This window comes from Molothrus aeneus, chromosome 7 (assembly GCF_037042795.1).
Source record: "Molothrus aeneus isolate 106 chromosome 7, BPBGC_Maene_1.0, whole genome shotgun sequence".
In the NCBI taxonomy this organism is placed as follows: Eukaryota; Metazoa; Chordata; class Aves; order Passeriformes; family Icteridae; genus Molothrus; species Molothrus aeneus.
This window is the reverse complement of record NC_089652.1, coordinates 11,976,709-11,995,256: the sequence shown is the minus strand read 5'-3', so window position 1 is coordinate 11,995,256 and position 18,548 is coordinate 11,976,709. Positions and strand designations below refer to the sequence as shown.

General features: G+C 37.6%; 1 protein-coding gene across 1 annotated transcript in view; it reads right to left on the bottom strand.

Moving 5' to 3' along the window:
• Positions 1-2,756: 2,756 nt before the first annotated feature.
• AOX1 (aldehyde oxidase 1) overlaps positions 2,757-18,548 on the bottom strand; it is a 38,621-nt gene continuing 22,829 nt past the window's right edge. The window contains exons 22-35 of the mRNA XM_066553367.1: positions 18,100-18,233; positions 16,752-16,839; positions 15,160-15,246; positions 13,501-13,692; positions 12,980-13,207; positions 11,838-11,933; positions 11,016-11,144; positions 10,447-10,521; positions 8,604-8,656; positions 6,880-6,994; positions 6,183-6,248; positions 5,408-5,596; positions 4,808-4,975; positions 2,757-3,855 (exon numbers count right to left, since the gene is read on the bottom strand). Coding sequence (XP_066409464.1) covers positions 3,796-3,855; positions 4,808-4,975; positions 5,408-5,596; positions 6,183-6,248; positions 6,880-6,994; positions 8,604-8,656; positions 10,447-10,521; positions 11,016-11,144; positions 11,838-11,933; positions 12,980-13,207; positions 13,501-13,692; positions 15,160-15,246; positions 16,752-16,839; positions 18,100-18,233 — 1,680 coding nt within the window. The 3' untranslated portion in view covers positions 2,757-3,795. The remainder of the gene's footprint in view (positions 3,856-4,807; positions 4,976-5,407; positions 5,597-6,182; positions 6,249-6,879; positions 6,995-8,603; positions 8,657-10,446; positions 10,522-11,015; positions 11,145-11,837; positions 11,934-12,979; positions 13,208-13,500; positions 13,693-15,159; positions 15,247-16,751; positions 16,840-18,099; positions 18,234-18,548) is intronic.

The following is an 18,548-nucleotide window of genomic DNA, read 5'->3' as shown; positions in this document are numbered from 1 at the left end:
ACACATTAATGCTTTTCACCTGAGGTTCCTGTGGTGCTGAACATTACTGAGCTTGTATCATAGTTATATTATTGCTCAGGAAACTGAAATAAGAATGAACTAAATGACTTGGTAAGAGACACACTAAATAAATAGTAGGAGGAGATTAACATTAATGTTTCTTTTTCATGCTCTGATGATTCTGAAAGATTTCCCTTGTGTATAATGTAAAGCAATGTTACTGGACTTTAGGGGAAATCAGGATGCTAAAATCTCACTGCATAGGTGACAGAATACAAGAAATGTGTTCTCTTAGGGAGGATCACTACATCCCCATTTGCTGAGTCATGTATCTACCATGCCAGACCCAGACTAGTTTCTTCTACAGTATATAAATGTTTTAAAAATCTGTCTTTCTAGAAGTATTGTCTCCCTGGGATGGTTGATCTGTATTTACATTTTTGTTTAATCAAAGTGGTTTTCTGCCACCTTATTTCTTACCAGAATATATACATAGCCTTTTTTCCCTCCTGAGGATATAATGTATGTTCTTTCCATATCTGACAAGTGCCATGTGGAATCATGGTTTCAAAATATGCAAAAGCAATCCCTGAGAAACACCTATCTTTGCAGAAAATGCAATTAAAAGACCAGTGGCCAAGCCAAAGATCTGTTGCAATGCTGGACTGGCCTTCTAGGTAAGTGACATATCTGAAAAACAAAAAACCACTACATGTCTGTGGAACCAGTCATAATCTTACTGCTATGGACACCTTGTGTAGGCTGGAGAAGCAGTGCACTCCTCCTGGCAGCTCAATCTGAACATCCTCAGCACATGGTGGCATCTTCTTTCTGGCTGACCAGCTTTATCAACCAGCAGCTGTTTAGCCAAGATCTTTAATATAAGATTTGTAAAACATTAATTTAATACTTCCATTCTAAAGCATGAGTCTTTCAAAGGCAGGGCAAGTAGCAGAAAGGCAGATTTACTTCCCCTTTCATGGTGTTATAAAGGATTTTATGCCTTACTATGAATGTTCTGCACTGAGATGCAATCATTAAATAAGAAAGTTGCACTCTCTGACAAACGTTTACAAGCCAACTGCCTTGCAGCAAATAGCACTCTGTGATATCATGACAAACCAAAGAACTGTGCCATACATTTTCAGAACTCAGATGAACTTTCGTGCTTGTGAGGTGGTTGTATAATAGCAGCAAGAACTGCCCACGAGTATTTGCGAAAGGAATGCAATAAAAGAATTTTACAAGAAGCTACCAAAACACGAGTGAGGATTAAAAAAAGAGTCTGAACCTGACTGCTTGGATTCTACTCAGAACAGAAAGAACCAGACCAAATCCTTGATTTTGGCAGTCCAATATCTAACTTACAGGCTAACCCTCAAACCAGAACCTAGTCTTTATGTTAGGTGTTTAAGCTTTCACCACATGGAATGGGCCTACTGGGGGTAGACTGCTACAGAAACATTGCTCTCATGAAGAAAATCAGTAGAAAGAGTTCTTCTGAACCATCTCCAATGTGCAGTTACAGTGCACATTCATGTGTCAATAGCCATCCAATATGTCAGTGCCTTTGAAGCCTAACATTTCCGCTTACCTACCTCCCTGTAGATAAGAATACTTCTTTCATAATATCCCACATAGCCATATTATCATCTGTCAAAATGGTCAACTGCTGAAATTTCTAACTTCCAGGAAGTTTTTTAAACACTTAAAAACCAGCAGACAGCTTAATATGCTTCAGACCCAAAAAATTCAATAACCCATATTTGCTACATTTATAGAATTTACTGAGGCAACTAGACAAAAGAGCCACTTGTAAAGTGGCAGGGAGGAATCTTTGTTAATAATGACTGAGAAGGAGACAAGATTTGCACTACAGAAAACAAAGTGTGGGTCTTGAATGTGATGAATCCTTGGAGTGTGAACACTTCAGTACTGCAGGTGGGGAGACGTCATTGGCTGCAAGGTTTGGGCAAGATTTTTACAAGATTTGACTTGCCTGGAATGAACAAGCACCCATGCTGGTGCATGGGTACATAGGACAACAAGAGACAGTAGAACTCCCCCCCAGTTCAGTAGATGTGTAGGCTCCCTGCTTCAGTAGAACCCAGCATTCACACATGTTTTGGGCTGTTATCAACATGTGGGGTTGCAAGCCATCCTTGACAAACTCATGTATAAGGACTTAAAGGACTTAAACCCTTATGTAAGGACTGTTGCTAATCTTAAGGGGACAGTGTTTTGAGACAATGGAACCTAAGATAAGCACACTTGGCACAGCAGGAAGGAGCTGATTCCAGACCTAACAGAGGGAAAGGTTTGGTTAGCAGTGGGAAAAAATTCCCACTGTGACAAAATATAGGAAAGTGTGTGTATAAGCACTTGTTTCCTATCTCAAATGATTGGAATGGCATCTATGCCCCATGGATGCCCAGGACCTGGACTCTAGCAAGATGGTACTTCCAGAAGAATGACTCTGGGATTATTGGCTTTGGCACAGGGTCTCATTTGCACCTTAGGCAGAGGCATCTCTTATAATTAGACTGTAACACCAAACAGTGAAACAAAGATGTTTCAAATCAGAAAAACTAACTGTGGCAGCAGCATTCACATTTAATTTATTGACTTCTAACAATATATAAAAGCCAAATAATTACAAAGAAAGCAAAGAAAACGAAGTAAACCCCAAAAAGGCTTCAGCTGCCTAAGTCATCTTCAGTAGCACTTCCACTGATTACAATTACCTGCCTGTTCTCAAGCTGCTGTATCATTTCTTCCAGTCCTGTGCTCTCCTGTGCCATGTCTTCAGTGTCTTACGACATCTAAAATGGTCTAGACACCTACATTTAAGCAACTGCATTTCACCAACGCATCATGGTTACAGAGACAAATTGAAACAATAAAGATTTTGTATCTTAATAGCCAATGCAAAAGCTGTTAAAGTAACTGACCTGATTTCTGTCACAGATACATCTCAGCTCAACAAATGAAGGGAAGACAAGAAAAATTGTGGAACACTGAGAAGCAGTGAAATAATAAGAGCCTGCAGGCTGACATGTCATCCATTCTCCCATTCAAAGCACACTGAATTCCATGTCAATTTTCCCATTCTGTTCAGAGGCTTTTGGCTTGCTCCATGAGATAAAGAAAACTTCTGGTGGAAATTACAATCGTGTCAACTTTTGGGATAAAATTCTATATACCTAGACCAGCCATGGCAACCAGCCTGGCATAGCCAAAGAGAATCATAACTGTTGTTTCTTGCATGTTTTTAACACAAAGATACCAGTGCCCAAAGATTCTAAACCAGCTTTTCTACAGGTTGGAGCATCACTTCTGGTTAAAAAGGTTCTGAATCCAACAAACAAGGTTCTGATTCTTTGACAAAGATCTCTGCACTCACACTTCACTGCGAGACTCAAATCTAAATTAGAAAATTTACAAAATTACAAAATCATTTATCATATGAAGTTGTTTAGTGTAATACGTGGCAAGAAGTTATCTAGCATACCTTTACACTTTCCTGCAGCATTTAAGCTGTGCTGATCATCAGATCTTTTTTGTTGAAAACATATGGTTCAAATGCAGAAGATTTATTTCTGACAATTAAATGCAGTCATTTAAGCAAAATACTGTAATGACTACACTGGAGGAAGAATGAAGATAAGGATGTAAGATATAAAGTGAATATTTTTGGTAGCTGATTCTATTCAGGAAAAGAGAAAATACATTTATTTGTGTGTTGATTAGTGCATCTTAGGGCAGTAAATCAGTTTTCCATTCTGGTCTTGTGCACTATGGTTTGTCATTCACACAGATGTGGCCCAAGGAGGTAGAAGCTTCATTGTTTGCCATCTAAGAGATAAGCAAGAAAGGACAACAGTGACTTTATTTGACTGTCAACCTCCCAACATTGCCCTTGTTAGGTGCCTCCAAGTCAGTGATAACTGGGATTAGTACTAACGAGGGAAGGAGAAGCATGGTTCCTGCTCTGGTGGACCTCACCTCCTGCAAGCTCCTGCAATGATTCAGGGGCCAATGGTGCCTCACCACAGTCACAGAAATACTATGGGAGTAATCTGTGAATGAGAGCTCAAGAGTTTCCATAGCAGAGCCTCAGAGGTTCAGGGCACAGCATGGATTTATACGCTGGCAAGGACCTTGCCTCACTGTTTTCTGCAACTGTTTGCTGTAGCTTTCTGGGTAAATTCTTCAGAAAAAGAATTGTAATAGCAGTGGGAACATGACTACAGTGAACAGTTGCAGAAAACAGAGCATAAAGGATCAGCATTATATGAAGTGTATTGCCTTGTTTGTTTTCTTTCTCTTTGTTAGCTCTGAGTTAATTTCTCTCCCAAAGAGTACTGGGCATAGCAAGGAGAACTAGAATGAAGTGACAGTGCCAGCATGCAGTCAGTGGGGCAAAGCACCTGGAAGGAGACTGAAGATGCTTAGAGCCTGATCCATTGCACGTAAATAAAATGAGCTGTTTAATCCTCTATGGGATTTGACATGCAGAAGAAAGGAGGAGGGTTCAGGGAAAGAGAGGGCTGTAAAAATTATGTAAATTTCAAAGAAAAAAAACCAAACAACAAAACCCAGAGAAATTCCAATACAATGTTTGAATGGCATTTGTTGAAATAACTTGTGTAAATGAGACCTGTTAGCAGAGATTTCAATTACAAGGAGCTGTACTTAAAGCATGACTGATTGGAGGCATCATTAGGCACTCCACTATTTGGCAGTGCCAAAATCAGTCAGCAACTCCTACCCAGCCACTGTGACACAGAGCCCCACCTTCTCTTACCATCCCAGTAAAGGCATCAGCACAGTTTGCCCGTATTTGCTCAGCACTCAGGGGGCTCTTCAGTGCAAACGTCTTTTTCAGTCCTCTTTCATTCCTCACACCAGTTACTGCATCCCTCAAAGCAAAGAACACAGAGCATCCCAAGAAGAATCCTGCCTCACCTATCCCCTGAAAAAGATTTTTAAAAGACAGTCTTGCATATAAACACACACATGCAGTCCTATTTTGTATTGCATAGTACACACAAGTAAGCTGCATACTCTGAATGACATTATGATTTCTCCATCAATTAATATTTTTATTCCAACTTTTCAGTTTATCACCAGAGATTTAAAAGTATGGTTTTAAATTGATCTTGCACCTTCTGGGTATGGTCTGTTAACAAAACTCTAAAATCACTACTTGCCAACCATTAAGGTGACACAACAATATCTGGCTTTCTCTCTTATCAGCTTCCCTGATGTCATAAATAAAACAATTTACTGGACATTTGTTTGAAATGCTAAAGGAGAGGAACTGAAAACATATGTGTTTTATATCAAAATAATTTCTCAGATTGGCCTGGGATCTAAGAACTAGGCTCTGTGATGATCTGCTTACCTTGGATGCATAGATGGCATAAGGATTTTGAGAAGGTGACAGCAGGGAAACACTAAACTGTTCTGGAATATCACAAACAGCAGGGATCTTATACTGATCTGGACCCCGAGTATAGAGGACTCCTTCTGAAGAATACTTTAACTCCTCCATTGTATACAGTCCAACACCTTGAACAAAAGCACCTTCAATCTTTAAATAAGAAAAGAAATGGCACTTATGTACTCATGTTTGGTTAACCAAGAAAACTTCACCAAGAACTCTTTTGTATCACTAGCTGTTACTGTGATATATATGAGGCCTAATGCACTTCTGTTTGCCTAATGAGATTCTTCAACATTTTGGGGCAACTGCAATGGAAAAGCTTTCACATTCCTCTCTCATACCTGAGAGGACAAATGCTTGTATAATGAAGTGGTGAGATCTATGGACCAGCCTGCAGTGAGTAAAGATGTTTCCTTGCTGTCAACTGGGGAAGGCAGAACAAACAACTTGGAGACTGTAGATCACAAACAGGATTTAAGTCCAGTACATAGAAGACACACACACATTCTGGAAGTACTACAGGTTGAAACCATGGGTAAAATTCAAGCTTCTTTGACATCTACAGAGTTCTGACACTGAATCAATTGGAGCAAGTCTATAGGCAAAAGACATTCTAATATGATCTATAAACTAGTAAGAAATTAATATTTTCTGAGTTAATGAGGTAATCATCATTTCACATGAGGACAACAGTGTAATAGAAATAAGGCCTCAGAAAATTCTAGGCACGTACCTGTCCTATATCCACAGCTGGATTTATGCTGCATCCAATGTCCATAACAATGTCTGTTCTGAGGTTCTGTTAATAAAATTTAAATTTATAATAACACCCAGAGAGATGGAATGAAAGCATTAGAAAATAATGTGGGTCAGAGCTGGAATTCAGTGAAATAAGAAATGCTGAGATAGAGGCCCTCCATGTACATAATTTCAGAATAATTTCCAATATCTCATCACAAGCAAAATGTCTCAGCTTTTACAGAAGTTTAGCCAGAGACAGCCCTGCCAGATTTTTCCCATTGCTGAAGGAAACCCTCATACAAATGTACAGAAAGAGGACATGTGATCATCAGTCTATAGCCTTTAGCTGGCCAGATGGTCAAAAGCCTGGAAGTTGAATATTGCTATAAGGTGTTTGCTGGCAAACAGGGACAGAACAAGCAAAGAACATGTTAGATGTCAGCCATAACCCAAAAGGTGAACACACATGACATTGACACGTATGTCAGAAGCTGGTTAGTACTGCATTCTGCTTCAAAATTTTATCTGCTTCAAGCTTCCATTCTGCTCCACCTATAATTCATATTTACACCATTGATATATTTACTATCATATGAAGACAGGTGACTTATTAATCCCAAATCTGAATGATTGTTGGAGGAAGTCTTATTCACATTACTGTCAAAACTTCTCTGACATTCAGTTATTACCTTGTGATCTCCTGTTAGACAGTTAATTTCAACCTCTGAACAAGCAGCTCCAAAAAGAAAATATGTGAATGGCTGTCCTTCCCCTTTCTCCCAGTCCATGTATTCATTGTAACCTCTGATGGAAGAAACAAGAAGAAAACTGACCACAGTTTACATTATAACAAAGCAGATAAGCACATAAGTTTGAAACTGCTTGTGAAATCTTTAAGTACAACATCTTAAGGGAAATCTTAAGTAACAGCTCAGAACTTCAAAATTTCATTAAAGTCAACAGAGCACCACTATTTTAGGTTTGATGCCTCTGGTATTTATATAAAATTGTAGCAGACAAACAAGCTATTTCAGTTCAGGAGAGTCTATAACCAGCATAATCCTAGAAATATACAAATAAAAGCACAGTAACCAATACAGAATAAACATTTAAGATCATAGTTACTGGGGTAATAGCACATAAAAGAATTTAGAAAAAGGGAGGAAAACTTGTCAGGACCTATGAAAGAATAATTTACAAGAGATAAATGAAAAAGTCAAAATTACAGAAACAGCCTACAGAATTGAGTAAGAGGGTTAAAAGAGGAATATTGAAATAAAAGTGTAATTATTTAGAAGGGAGTGGGATTCACTGAGGACACCATAGTGGTCAGGAATGATGAGGTAAATCCAAGGACATGAGAGAACAGTGAAATGTGGTATCTTCCAAACATGGGAGCTTTGTGACTAAGGTGTATTTTCTGACTATGTATGACTGAAATGTCTTTGTTGAGCATATTTAAGATTATCATAAAGCAATTACATAGTACAGAACCATGCACTGAAAAAGGGATCCGCAAACTCCATATACTCAACTTCTCATAATCCATTTACCTCAGCTGCCTTTGAGATTCTTGGAAGTAGAGAATATGACTGGTTAAAAACTAGATCAATACAGGATCTGAGGCTTAGGGATCTGCAGATTTTTTTGGACACAATTAAATATCAATAGCAAAGTATGACTGTTGTGCATTACTGTGGTGATATCAACATTCCTAAAGAGCTGCATAAGCAGAAAACATACTTGAACAGGCTTAACAGCAGGAAGGGACATTTTATGTTACTATTTCTTGGTGTTTTATAAAAGTATGGTTTTTCTAAGTGCCCTTTCAACTCACTCCAGACTGCCAAGAGACCTGAAAAGTTGCTATTGATAAGGAAAAACCACCAGCAGAAGAAGAAAAGAGATAAGGTACAGCAGGCCAAGAGAAAAGCTTTGCTTTGAATCCCACCTGAGTTACAGCACAAAAATTTTTCATTTCTGGCTCTTTATAAATATTGTGAAAGAATTAAAAGAAAAAGGACAAAGAGACTGCTCTGAGAGCAGTGGGAACAATGATATTTATAGCTTATAGTAATCCAGCTCCAGTAAATAAACTATATCCCACTCTGCACATGACTTACAGACAGCAGCCACTTTCTTGATACTTTCTGGTTTGCTAAATGTTAAACCATGGAGCAAAGATGGCATAAAATATTATCTTAATACTTCCAGAGAGTCCACAGAGGACTAGACATAAATTAACACCTAAACTTTATGCTTCCAACCCTCCATATAGCAACTAATTATATAAAACATAAAATGAGCTATTAGAAAGACCTATTAGACAGGATATTCTCTTTACAGCACTAATTATCTTCAGAAATCAGTCCTGGTCTAATTGATGCATTTTTAAGGAACAAAAATATATTACCTAAAATAGCCAGTAGCTGAAAGGCTCACACTCTGTTTAAAAGCTTCTCTAATCTGTAAAATATAGCAGTGCTTATGGTAAACCAAGGAAGGGAGTCAGGAAGGAACACAGCATCGGCATATTTACTTTATTTACATATATATACTTACCCACACATATTTACTTAAAACCCAAACTGTAAAAATTGTAAAGAAAGGAAGACAAACTGAGTTAAGCATGTTTAGCTGCACATGGTGTCTAAAGCTACAGAATTAAACTCCTTTTGCATGAACAATCTGATACAAGCAGAAATAGACCTGTCAACAGCAGTGTTCTTGCAGAATCTTTATTACTGGTAATTCGCTAGGCAGAAAGGGCCCTGCTCAGTTTTTCTGATCAAGTTCTATAGAGATGGGTCTCTCTGTCAGCTAACCAGATCTGGTTGATAAGTCACTGATTATATTGGGTCACGAGACTGTGTGCATGTGCAACCTTTTGCTTTTTCTTTGATAAACTGCCTTTATCTTAACCCACTGAGACTTGTTGGCTTTTTTCCATCCTATTTTCTTCCTCTATCTCACTGAGAAGGGGAGTGATAAAACAGTTTGTTGGGCACCTGGAGTCCAGCCAAGGTGAAACCACCACACTGACATAAAAGATCTACATGACCTATTTGCACAAAAATGACAGTTTTCAAGATAAATGCTCTTTGTAAAGTTCTGCCAGTCATAAAAGTGACAGTATGAGGACCCAAATCTATTTCCTTTGAGTGATTCTCATGTTAGATTTACTCAATTTACAAGTCAAGAAATTTTTGTGAGGCTTTTGGTTGAGTTGTACTGACTTTCCAAGATACAAAGTTACTTTGCATATATTAACATTCCTTCTTTGGTCAGATATTTCTGATAATACTTTTGGTATGTCTGAATGATTCAAATTAATTGTATATCTATTAGAGGAAATTAAGTGTTTTGGATTAGTGTTTTATTGTTATTCCTAAGCAGGGAATACACAGCTGGCTCTCACACAGAGCCAAGGCCTTTTCTGCTTTTTGGATAGCCCCACTAGCAAGGAGGCTGGAGGTGCATGGGAAGCTGGGATAACTGACCAAAGGGATATTCCAGACCATATGGCAGTATGCTCAGTATGTAAAGGAGGGGGAAGCAGGAGGAACAGGGGGACATTTGAAGTGCTGGTGTTTGTCTTCCCAAGTAACCATGACATGTGATGGCACCCTGCTCTCCCAGAGATGACTGAGCACCTGCCTGCCCATGGGAAAGAGTGAAATAATTACTTGCTTTGCTTTGGTTGTGTGTATGGCTTTTGCTTTATCCATTAAACTATCCTTAATTTGACTCACAAGTTTTCTAGCTTTCACTCTCGTGACTCTTTCCCTGATTCCACTGGTGGGGAAATGAGTGAGCAGTTGTGTGGTGCCTGGTGGCTGGCTGAGATTACACCACAACATACTGCAACCCCTTAGACATAGGCTGTGGACCAAATCTGAGCCTAAGCAGACCTGGCTGCACCTAGACTCCTCTGAAAAGTTTAGAAAGCCAGGGGATCTCACTGATGCTCATGACTCAACAGGAGGGACCATAAACTGATTTTACTATAATCAATTCTAACAGATTATAGATTTGTTACTTGGATATTGCACTGGCAATAAATCTAATTTTTATCTTCCACATAATCATTGCCCAGCCAAGAACCTTCTCTTGAGTTTCACCTTTTTGTGACATAGCCTTTTTCTACAGTTTTTAACTTTAGGATTTTTAGGCTGAGCAGATTTATAGATTTACAGTACATTTATCACAGTTTCTGCCAGCACTCAAACACATTCAGTAGGGTTCACAGGTCTTACCCAATCATTCCAGGTTCCTGTTGGGTTCTTCTCAATGATGGGCTGCAGGCGTTTCAGAAGAGTTTGGCAAGCATCCTGGTGAGAATTGGGAGAATATATCACAAAATAAACACAAATACATTTGGTACTATTCAAGTTATGTTCTAGTTACTATTTCATTAGTGTATGCTTTACTGCCATCTTAGTCTGAAAAGGTATTGCAGGAAGTGTCATATTAACTACAAAGGCTGAAACTTCTAAATGGTTAAGTTACAAGGGCTGGGATCTGTATGAATCAGTAGATTTCAAACATGAACAGAGTGCAAGATTTGTATAGGACTAGTTAGGTTAGATTGTTAGATGAAACTGATTTTGTCAAGTATAAGCCTTTTTGGGAAAGTCCAGATCATATTCTGAAAACTCAAACACCATTCCAGAGAAACTGTCAAGTCATGTTTCTTCTTGGCCATCTCCAGCAGTATTGTTGGTAATCCCAAACTCGCTATATATGGGATCACTAGGGCCTAAAGCCTGGCAAGCATACACCTCAAGGGATAGGGTATTTTTTTCAACTAAGTACTGTTCTTTACCTTCACAGCCATGCCATTGACATCTGTCCCTGCAGATGCTACTGAGGCAAATGCATTGGGAACAGTTGTTGTGCTTGTTTCACAGAAGTGGATACGTGACATGGGGATGTTCAATTCCCGACTAGCAACCTGTTCCAGGAACAACATATTCTTTGTTTTAGAAAAAATCGAAACACTCCAACAATTCCCCAGTATTTGCTGGAAGTCAGTTATAGCAGGAAAGATAAAAATTTTATCAAGTGCTCTTCCAATCTCCAGCTGAAATAATTCTGTCCAATTTGGTAGTACTAAAACCAGAAAAGGACAATGTTCTAGCTACACTCAAACTCTGGATTGAGACTCTGAAGTCCAACACTCATTCCTGATTTTCCTGCTTATACCCTGTAGGACTTACAGCAAATTATGCAAGCCCAGGTCACAAACTTTGATTGACTTTATAAATACCTTTACAGATTTGTCTCAGAATTATCCATTAACCAAATAGGATCATAATGTTATCATCCTGACTATATAAATCTGAATAATCTCTGCCTTTTTCACTATGGGTTTTATGGGATCAGCCCCAAAAAATCTTATTTCTAAGAAGCCTCTTCACATGCTATTAGAAGAACAAAAAACAGTCTGTTTTTTTCCTTCCTTCTGCCTCTACAAATTAATGAAGGTAGCTTTGCTTTCTAACTCTATCAATGTAAAGTAGTACTGGCTATGCTGATAAAGAAACTGTCCTGCTGGTACACTAACCAACCAAAAAGAAAACCTTCACACTGTTTATCAGCATGATAGATAAAGCACATGGCAGTATTTATTTAGATAATTTGTTACCTGGATCATTTTTGTATGAATACCCTGCCCCATTTCAATTCCACCATGTGTCAGAAGCACAGACCCATCAGTATAAATATGAACCAGTGCAGCAGCCTAAAAAACAACAACAAAATCAAGATCAGACTAGTGAGGAAATGTGTTGTATGCAGTAATGAATTGAATTTTAAAAAATACAAAGTGTTTAAGTGTATTTCAGTTTATCTGATTAGTGCTTTTGAATAGAAGGCAAAATTTGAAAGTCTACTTGCTGCTCTTCCTCTATAACGAACTTTGAAAGAAAAGGATAAAAAGCCTTGTTTTGTGGTCTTTTCTGTTATTAGATCCTGAAACAAACCTACACCTGGCAACAGTATCTCAGTGGTTCCAAAAGAAGCTGGAGGAGACCCCTCACTAGTGGCTCTAAGTGCAATTTGCTGCAAGTTCCATTTTCTTTCTCCTTGACATGTGAGAGCCCTAGAGGTTTTTAAATGGCATAGGCTGAATTTCCAAATGAGATATTCTTCTTGGACTCAACTAGAAGTAGCACTGTAGACTACAAAGATCCTGTGATTTTAATGGTGAACAGAGACAGCCAGTTTGATATTAAATAAGTCAGTCAATTAATTAATTTTTAATTGATAGAATGTTGTCTGTTTCAGAAGCACTGGACACCTACATAAAAAAAAAAATACAAGGACCAAAAATACTATTGTCCTTTTTTGCTTTCTTAACGTTAGCCTTTGACAGCATCAAAGGACTTAAGTCTTTAAGAGCAGCATCCCATAGTACCTCCACAGGCAGAAAGAGGAGGCTCAGAACTATTTCTGGAGTGGACAAATTATTCAATGAACATTTTTCTATCAGACTTCAACAACTTTTTCTAAGTGCATTCAACTCACCTATTCCAACACTGCACCTCAACAGATGGGACTAGCCTTTAAGTAGTCAGTTGTCTAAGCTGCCTGGGTCCTGAAAACCAAACAGCTTTGATCTCAGCTTGAAAAGAGCTACAGGCTACTACAGCCTCTTCAGGGAACAATCATCAGGTGGAATATAATTTTCCAAGAAAAGATAACATATTTGTTTTGTATCCTAAGATAAAGTGACTGCAATCTTCTATGGGTAAAATGCTTAGCTCATTAACTCTTCATAAAACTCACCTGAGAAAGGTAAGGTGTGCCTAGTCCAAATGGAAATTTCATTGGTACAATGGCAATCCCTCTTTTCTTCCAGTAATTTTGTTTGTTAAATTCATTGATAGCTGTTCTCCTTCTGTAGTATGCAGATTTCTCCATACATTTGTTCCAACACCGTATTAAATTCTGTGGATCAAGTGTTTGTTTGAAGTGTGTCTGCTCGCTCTTCTTATACATATTTATTTCCCTAATCTGAAAAAAATGAAATTACAGCTATCTCACAATCCTGTTAAAGACAAACTGACCATCTGAGAGGACTAAGAGACAACAACAAGATCACTGTATTTTTTTTTTAACAATTACCAGTTTGTAAGACCATGCTATACATTTTACAACCAAACATTGATTTAAAAAAAATCAATTTCAGCACAAATTATGTTTAACTTAGAAAAGAGCTGTTCAAACAATTAAACTAATCTAAAGGTTTTTAAATTTCCAGTTCCACAGACTTCATTTCAGGAGAGAAGATGCCTTCGTTTAGTCACCTTTTCTGGTGATAAACCAGTTTTATCTGCAACATCTGTTATCCAGGTTTCTGTCACCAGTCCTGACTGAGGAAAGCCAAAGCCTCGGAATGCTGTATTTGATGGCAAGTTTGTTTTGCAGACATAAGCCCAGCATCTCAAGTTGGGAATCTTGTATGCATTGTCCATTTTTAATAAGGATACTTCTGCTACCTGAGATAGGGGACAAACAGATGTAGTTTAATGTCAGAACAGTGCTTCTTTCAAATTTACATTTAAATCTTCCTCATCTCTTACATAAAAGAGCTTAACTTGAGACAGCTTTAAAATTAAGTTTATGGTAATCATTGGTATATTAAGAGTACTCATGCATGCATACAGACTTCATTAATACATTTTTTATGCAATATATTAATTTTTGGGTTTTTTTTGGATGCAGAACACAGCTGATGTTACTTGTACTTGAATGTTATCAATAGTTAAGGATGTAGCAGATATGTCATTTTATGATTGATTTTGCTCCTCTTCAATACCAAAAGCCACACAAACTAAAAATAGACAGCTTAGCTTTAAAGCAAGAGTAGCTAGGAAAGGAACTGATGAAAGCATTCTGAACTATTCTGAACTATCACATCCTATGGAAATCCACACTTAAGGTTTAGTTCCACCAGAAACCATAGGTACTGCAGTCTACAGTGTCTTCTGGTCCTTATATTTTTCATTTAGAGGTTTTACATGACAAACTCAAAACCACATGAGGAGGAAAATGCTATACTGGAGACCTCAAATTAGGCTCTAGGAGTCAGTATAAAAAAAAAAAAGTTTTGATGCGTGATGAAGAAGTCACTGTCTTCTCTTCACTGTTAGGTAGATTTCTCAGAATAACAAATTCAAGCTTTGGTTATTCCTGCTAGGTCCAGTAGCTTCACTGTATCATTGTAGGACTTCACCTTAAGACAGTTCTGACATGATCTGCATTAATGTACATACTTCTAATAATGGACATTCTTCTAACCTAGGCTATTTTTCAGAACCAGGTTAGGCAGCAATACCACAAGCAGTTTCACTGACAGACTTCAGGATGCAGAACATCCTCATAGGAGGGGCAATGACAAGCAGGTGAGGGATGGTACAGCAAACATTTCAGTTACAGCTAAATTAGCCTGAACAAACACAAATACCTAGTGATAATATCAATGCAAAAAACATTTTATACTTTGCAGACCTGTAAGTGAGGAACTGAGGTATACAGCACAATAAATGCTGACCCAGTATAGAAATGTATAGGGATAGCAACAGGATAACTATCACTATGAATTTTCTGAAGGCCAAGAAAGATTTTCCCAGCCCTGAAGATATAAAGCTTTAGGAGGAACAAATGAAGGTAACTACACATTTTAAAAGTAATACAATGTTAGTTGAGATGTTCATAACAGAAAAGTAAGCCTGAGAAAACATTCATGAAGTGAATGTGTAGGGCAATATAAGAAAGTAGTGAGATGCTCCACTAAATTTAATAAGGAAGGGTTAACCTGCTCAGTGTAGATTCTTCCAAAAACCCACAATCCCTATATTAAAAATCTATATGATTAATAATACATGGACAAAGAAATTTGGCTTCATAATTTTCCAGCTAATGACTCCTCCATGTTATAAGGTTCATCAGTATAAAACCCTTACCAGGACAGATTCATCAGGGGTACATCCTCCATTAACATAATATATGGCATCCACAGCTGTGATCCTACCATCATTCATGAAGCCAACCTAGAAGGATCAACAGTTATTTAGAATTCAGCATTCATTTGTTTCCAAAGTGCTTGTGTATTTTGAAAATTAACATAACCCACACATTTAGGGTCATACTGCACTATTAATTTCTGGGCAGCATTCACTGAAACTACAGAAGGACAAGAGAGAAAGAAAGCACATTTCTAAGAGATAGGCTTTCCCTCCTGGCATCTGTGATCTGTATAGGTACAGCACAGAATATGCAACATAGGCCCATTAGGAAAGGAAGGATCAGTGGCTCCTCTCTATTGCCTGAGATGGCTGACAAGAGTGTCACCAAGGAGTGTTTGCTGCAGATAAAATTAAATCCCACTTTAATGGTAAGAACAGTGTCTGGCAGAAGGAATATTACATTTATGTGTATTAATGAAGAAATATTATCTTTATCTCACATGCCACTTTTCACCTGTTGCCACTAACAGTTCCTGAATTCTCGACATGAGCTACAGCTCATTTTCAACTTTAGGGCTTTAGGGAAGCATCTTATAAAACCTCTCTTACTTTACCTATATAGAATGTCATGCAACTTGCTTAGTATTAGCAGCTAAATTTGCAGCAGCCTTAGGCTGCAAGCTGTGAACTTTCCCCTATGTATGTTGAACTGTTACCCAGTCAAGTAAAAGAAGGCCTCAGAGTCAGTTCAAGCTGAAAGATAAGGAAGCTACAATCTCTAGCAAAGGCTACACAGATATAAAAAAAGAAATGGCCCAGCTACAGACAGTGAAAGAAACCCATGAAGAATGCAGAGACTCCAAACCTGTAATATTCCTACTGGTTTGTACTGTCATGTGAGGGATGGGGAGCTTAGACTCGAAGGGTATAATTGCCCAGGTATAAAACCATTGTTCAGAGTCCCTCTTTGAAGGCATCCAGCTTGAGCTGGACAGCTATTCCATTAACAAAAGGTATTTTTAAAGAGAAATCATTCAGCTTATTGATTCAAGAGAAACTTGAATTTAAACCCCATTATGGTGGCTGGCACACATAATTTATATAACAAGTAGAGAGGGAAAAGAAGGCAGAAATTATCCTAATGAATAATTATAACTGATGACAGTGCAAGGGCAGGGAAGAGATTAATTTCCTCCACAGGGTGAGTTTTGTGCATGACACTGTTTCTGTGAAAAATTAGCTGCTTCTTTGTGTGAATCTAACCATATGGAGAGTTTAAAATAAAGTTCTGCAGAAGAAGTCTACTATAGGTTAGCTTCCTGTTCCTAGAAAGAAGACAGAAAGAGCTATAAAAGGATTAAGAACATGAAGGAACTAGAAAAAATAATAATGCAAAACCCTGAAGAGAAGAGGTAGAAGCAGACAAAGGGACTGTACAGCAACTATCTCTTGGGCTCCTGGCTTGTAGTTTTGTTTTAAAATTGAATTGGTTATACCAATTTTCATTAACAGAACACATTACCCAGTAACACTGAAATATTTGCAGAATACAGATGGGTATTTTTTCACTGAATTCTTGTGGCACTCACTTTATATTTAGCCATAAAAGGATGTCGGCCACCTGTGATTACCATATCGTCCTCTCGGCTCAGAATAAGACGGACTGCTCTGCTGGTTCTAAATCCAAAAAAGAAAAGTCAAATTGCAATTAAAATTAAGGATATTATTAATAAGATGGCTATGGCTACTCATCATGTATCCAGGTCGGGCCATGCATATAAACATGCATTTAGATTAAACTTAACTTTAATAAGCCTGAACATATGCCTAACACGATGTCCAGATTTCATATTTCTCACATTTACAATAATGTCAGAATTTTCATCTCTTGAAAGCCAGAAAGATAACTCAGTGCAAACTACTCCTGAAGAATCTATTTTAGTGTTAAGTGTTCGTCACCTCTTAGCTATTTAGAATCATACTGAAATAGAGTGTCTTGGAATGAAACCAAAATATCAATAACAATAAAAATAGGAAAATCAGTCTAGAAATGCATATATCATTTAAAATAATCACTTTAGAAAAATGTATATAAGGTATAAAATAAGGTCCTAAGAATAAAAAAGATATTTTAAACCATAAAAGAAATATTATTTTTAGCATGACCTGTTAATAAAAACCACAGATAATGTGGCCAAAAATAATCAAGAGTAAATTTTATACCAGTGACAGTGAAGTAATACAAACCTATTGAGCTAACTCCTCAGATGAAAATATCATTTTGGCTGACAGGATGTAGCCCAATGTGAATTCTGCAGCAAATCAGTTATGCTTATAAAGGAGTTTTGTATGCCCTGACAGCTAACCCTGCCAAATTTGGAAGATGGGGGCATGGAGCTTTACAGGTTAATGTTCTTAAACTAATTCAAGCAGTATTAGAAAAAGCATAATACCTCAGAGATTTAAGCTAATTTTGACTGAAAGATGTTGAGAACTGAGCTAAAACTACTTTTTCTTAAAAGCACTTCCACTCGTGACTCTTCCTTCTGCATTCTGCTGTGTCAATGAAGTTCACAATTGGAGGGTTAGTGTCATATTTTATTGTGCATATTGTGCATATTTTATTGTGCATATTGTGCACTTCCTGCATATGCAGGAAGTCTCAGTAGTTAGGCACCGGTCCTTTTGAGTATTTCTAGCTCATACTAATATCATCTTCTTGCAGCCCATTAATTTAGTTGAGGCTAGAGCTGCTTAAAATAAGTAATCCAAGAAAACAAAACAAAGAAATGCACCAAACAGTCTTGCAAAGCGTGAAGTCAGGATTGTATGACATTTTGACTAGCAGCTTTGGAAAAGAGAAAGCATTTTAGCCAAAATGGAAAACTTGTTTGCTTAACTTTTTTCATATCTCAAAACACACATACTGCCACTTACTTGTTTGCTGCCACTGCAGCAACTGATGCCAGTAAACCAGTTCTGAGGATTTTCCCACCAAAAGCTCCACCAACTCGTTTAACATGGCACATGACCCTGTTGGCTGGAACACCTAAACTCGCAGCTACCATCTCCTGTAAAACAAGTTTTAATATTTTATGCCAACCCAAACTAAGTCCAAAAGCTAGATTCTGAAATAGGAACCTTTTCTAGAAAAGGGTTCCACAGATATTTCTATTCTTCTATCAGATGAATATAGCTTTTCCTTTACCTTAGGTTAAAAAGTAAAGAAAGAATAATGACAAACTCTCAACAGTGCTCACATTTCAAATCTTTACCATGCAGACTGTGAAAAGACCATTGGCCAATGTGAAGAATAATAACCTTAAATTACATTATCTAAATAGTAGGAAGCTTCAGGTATAATAAAAATGGATTAGTAAACAGTT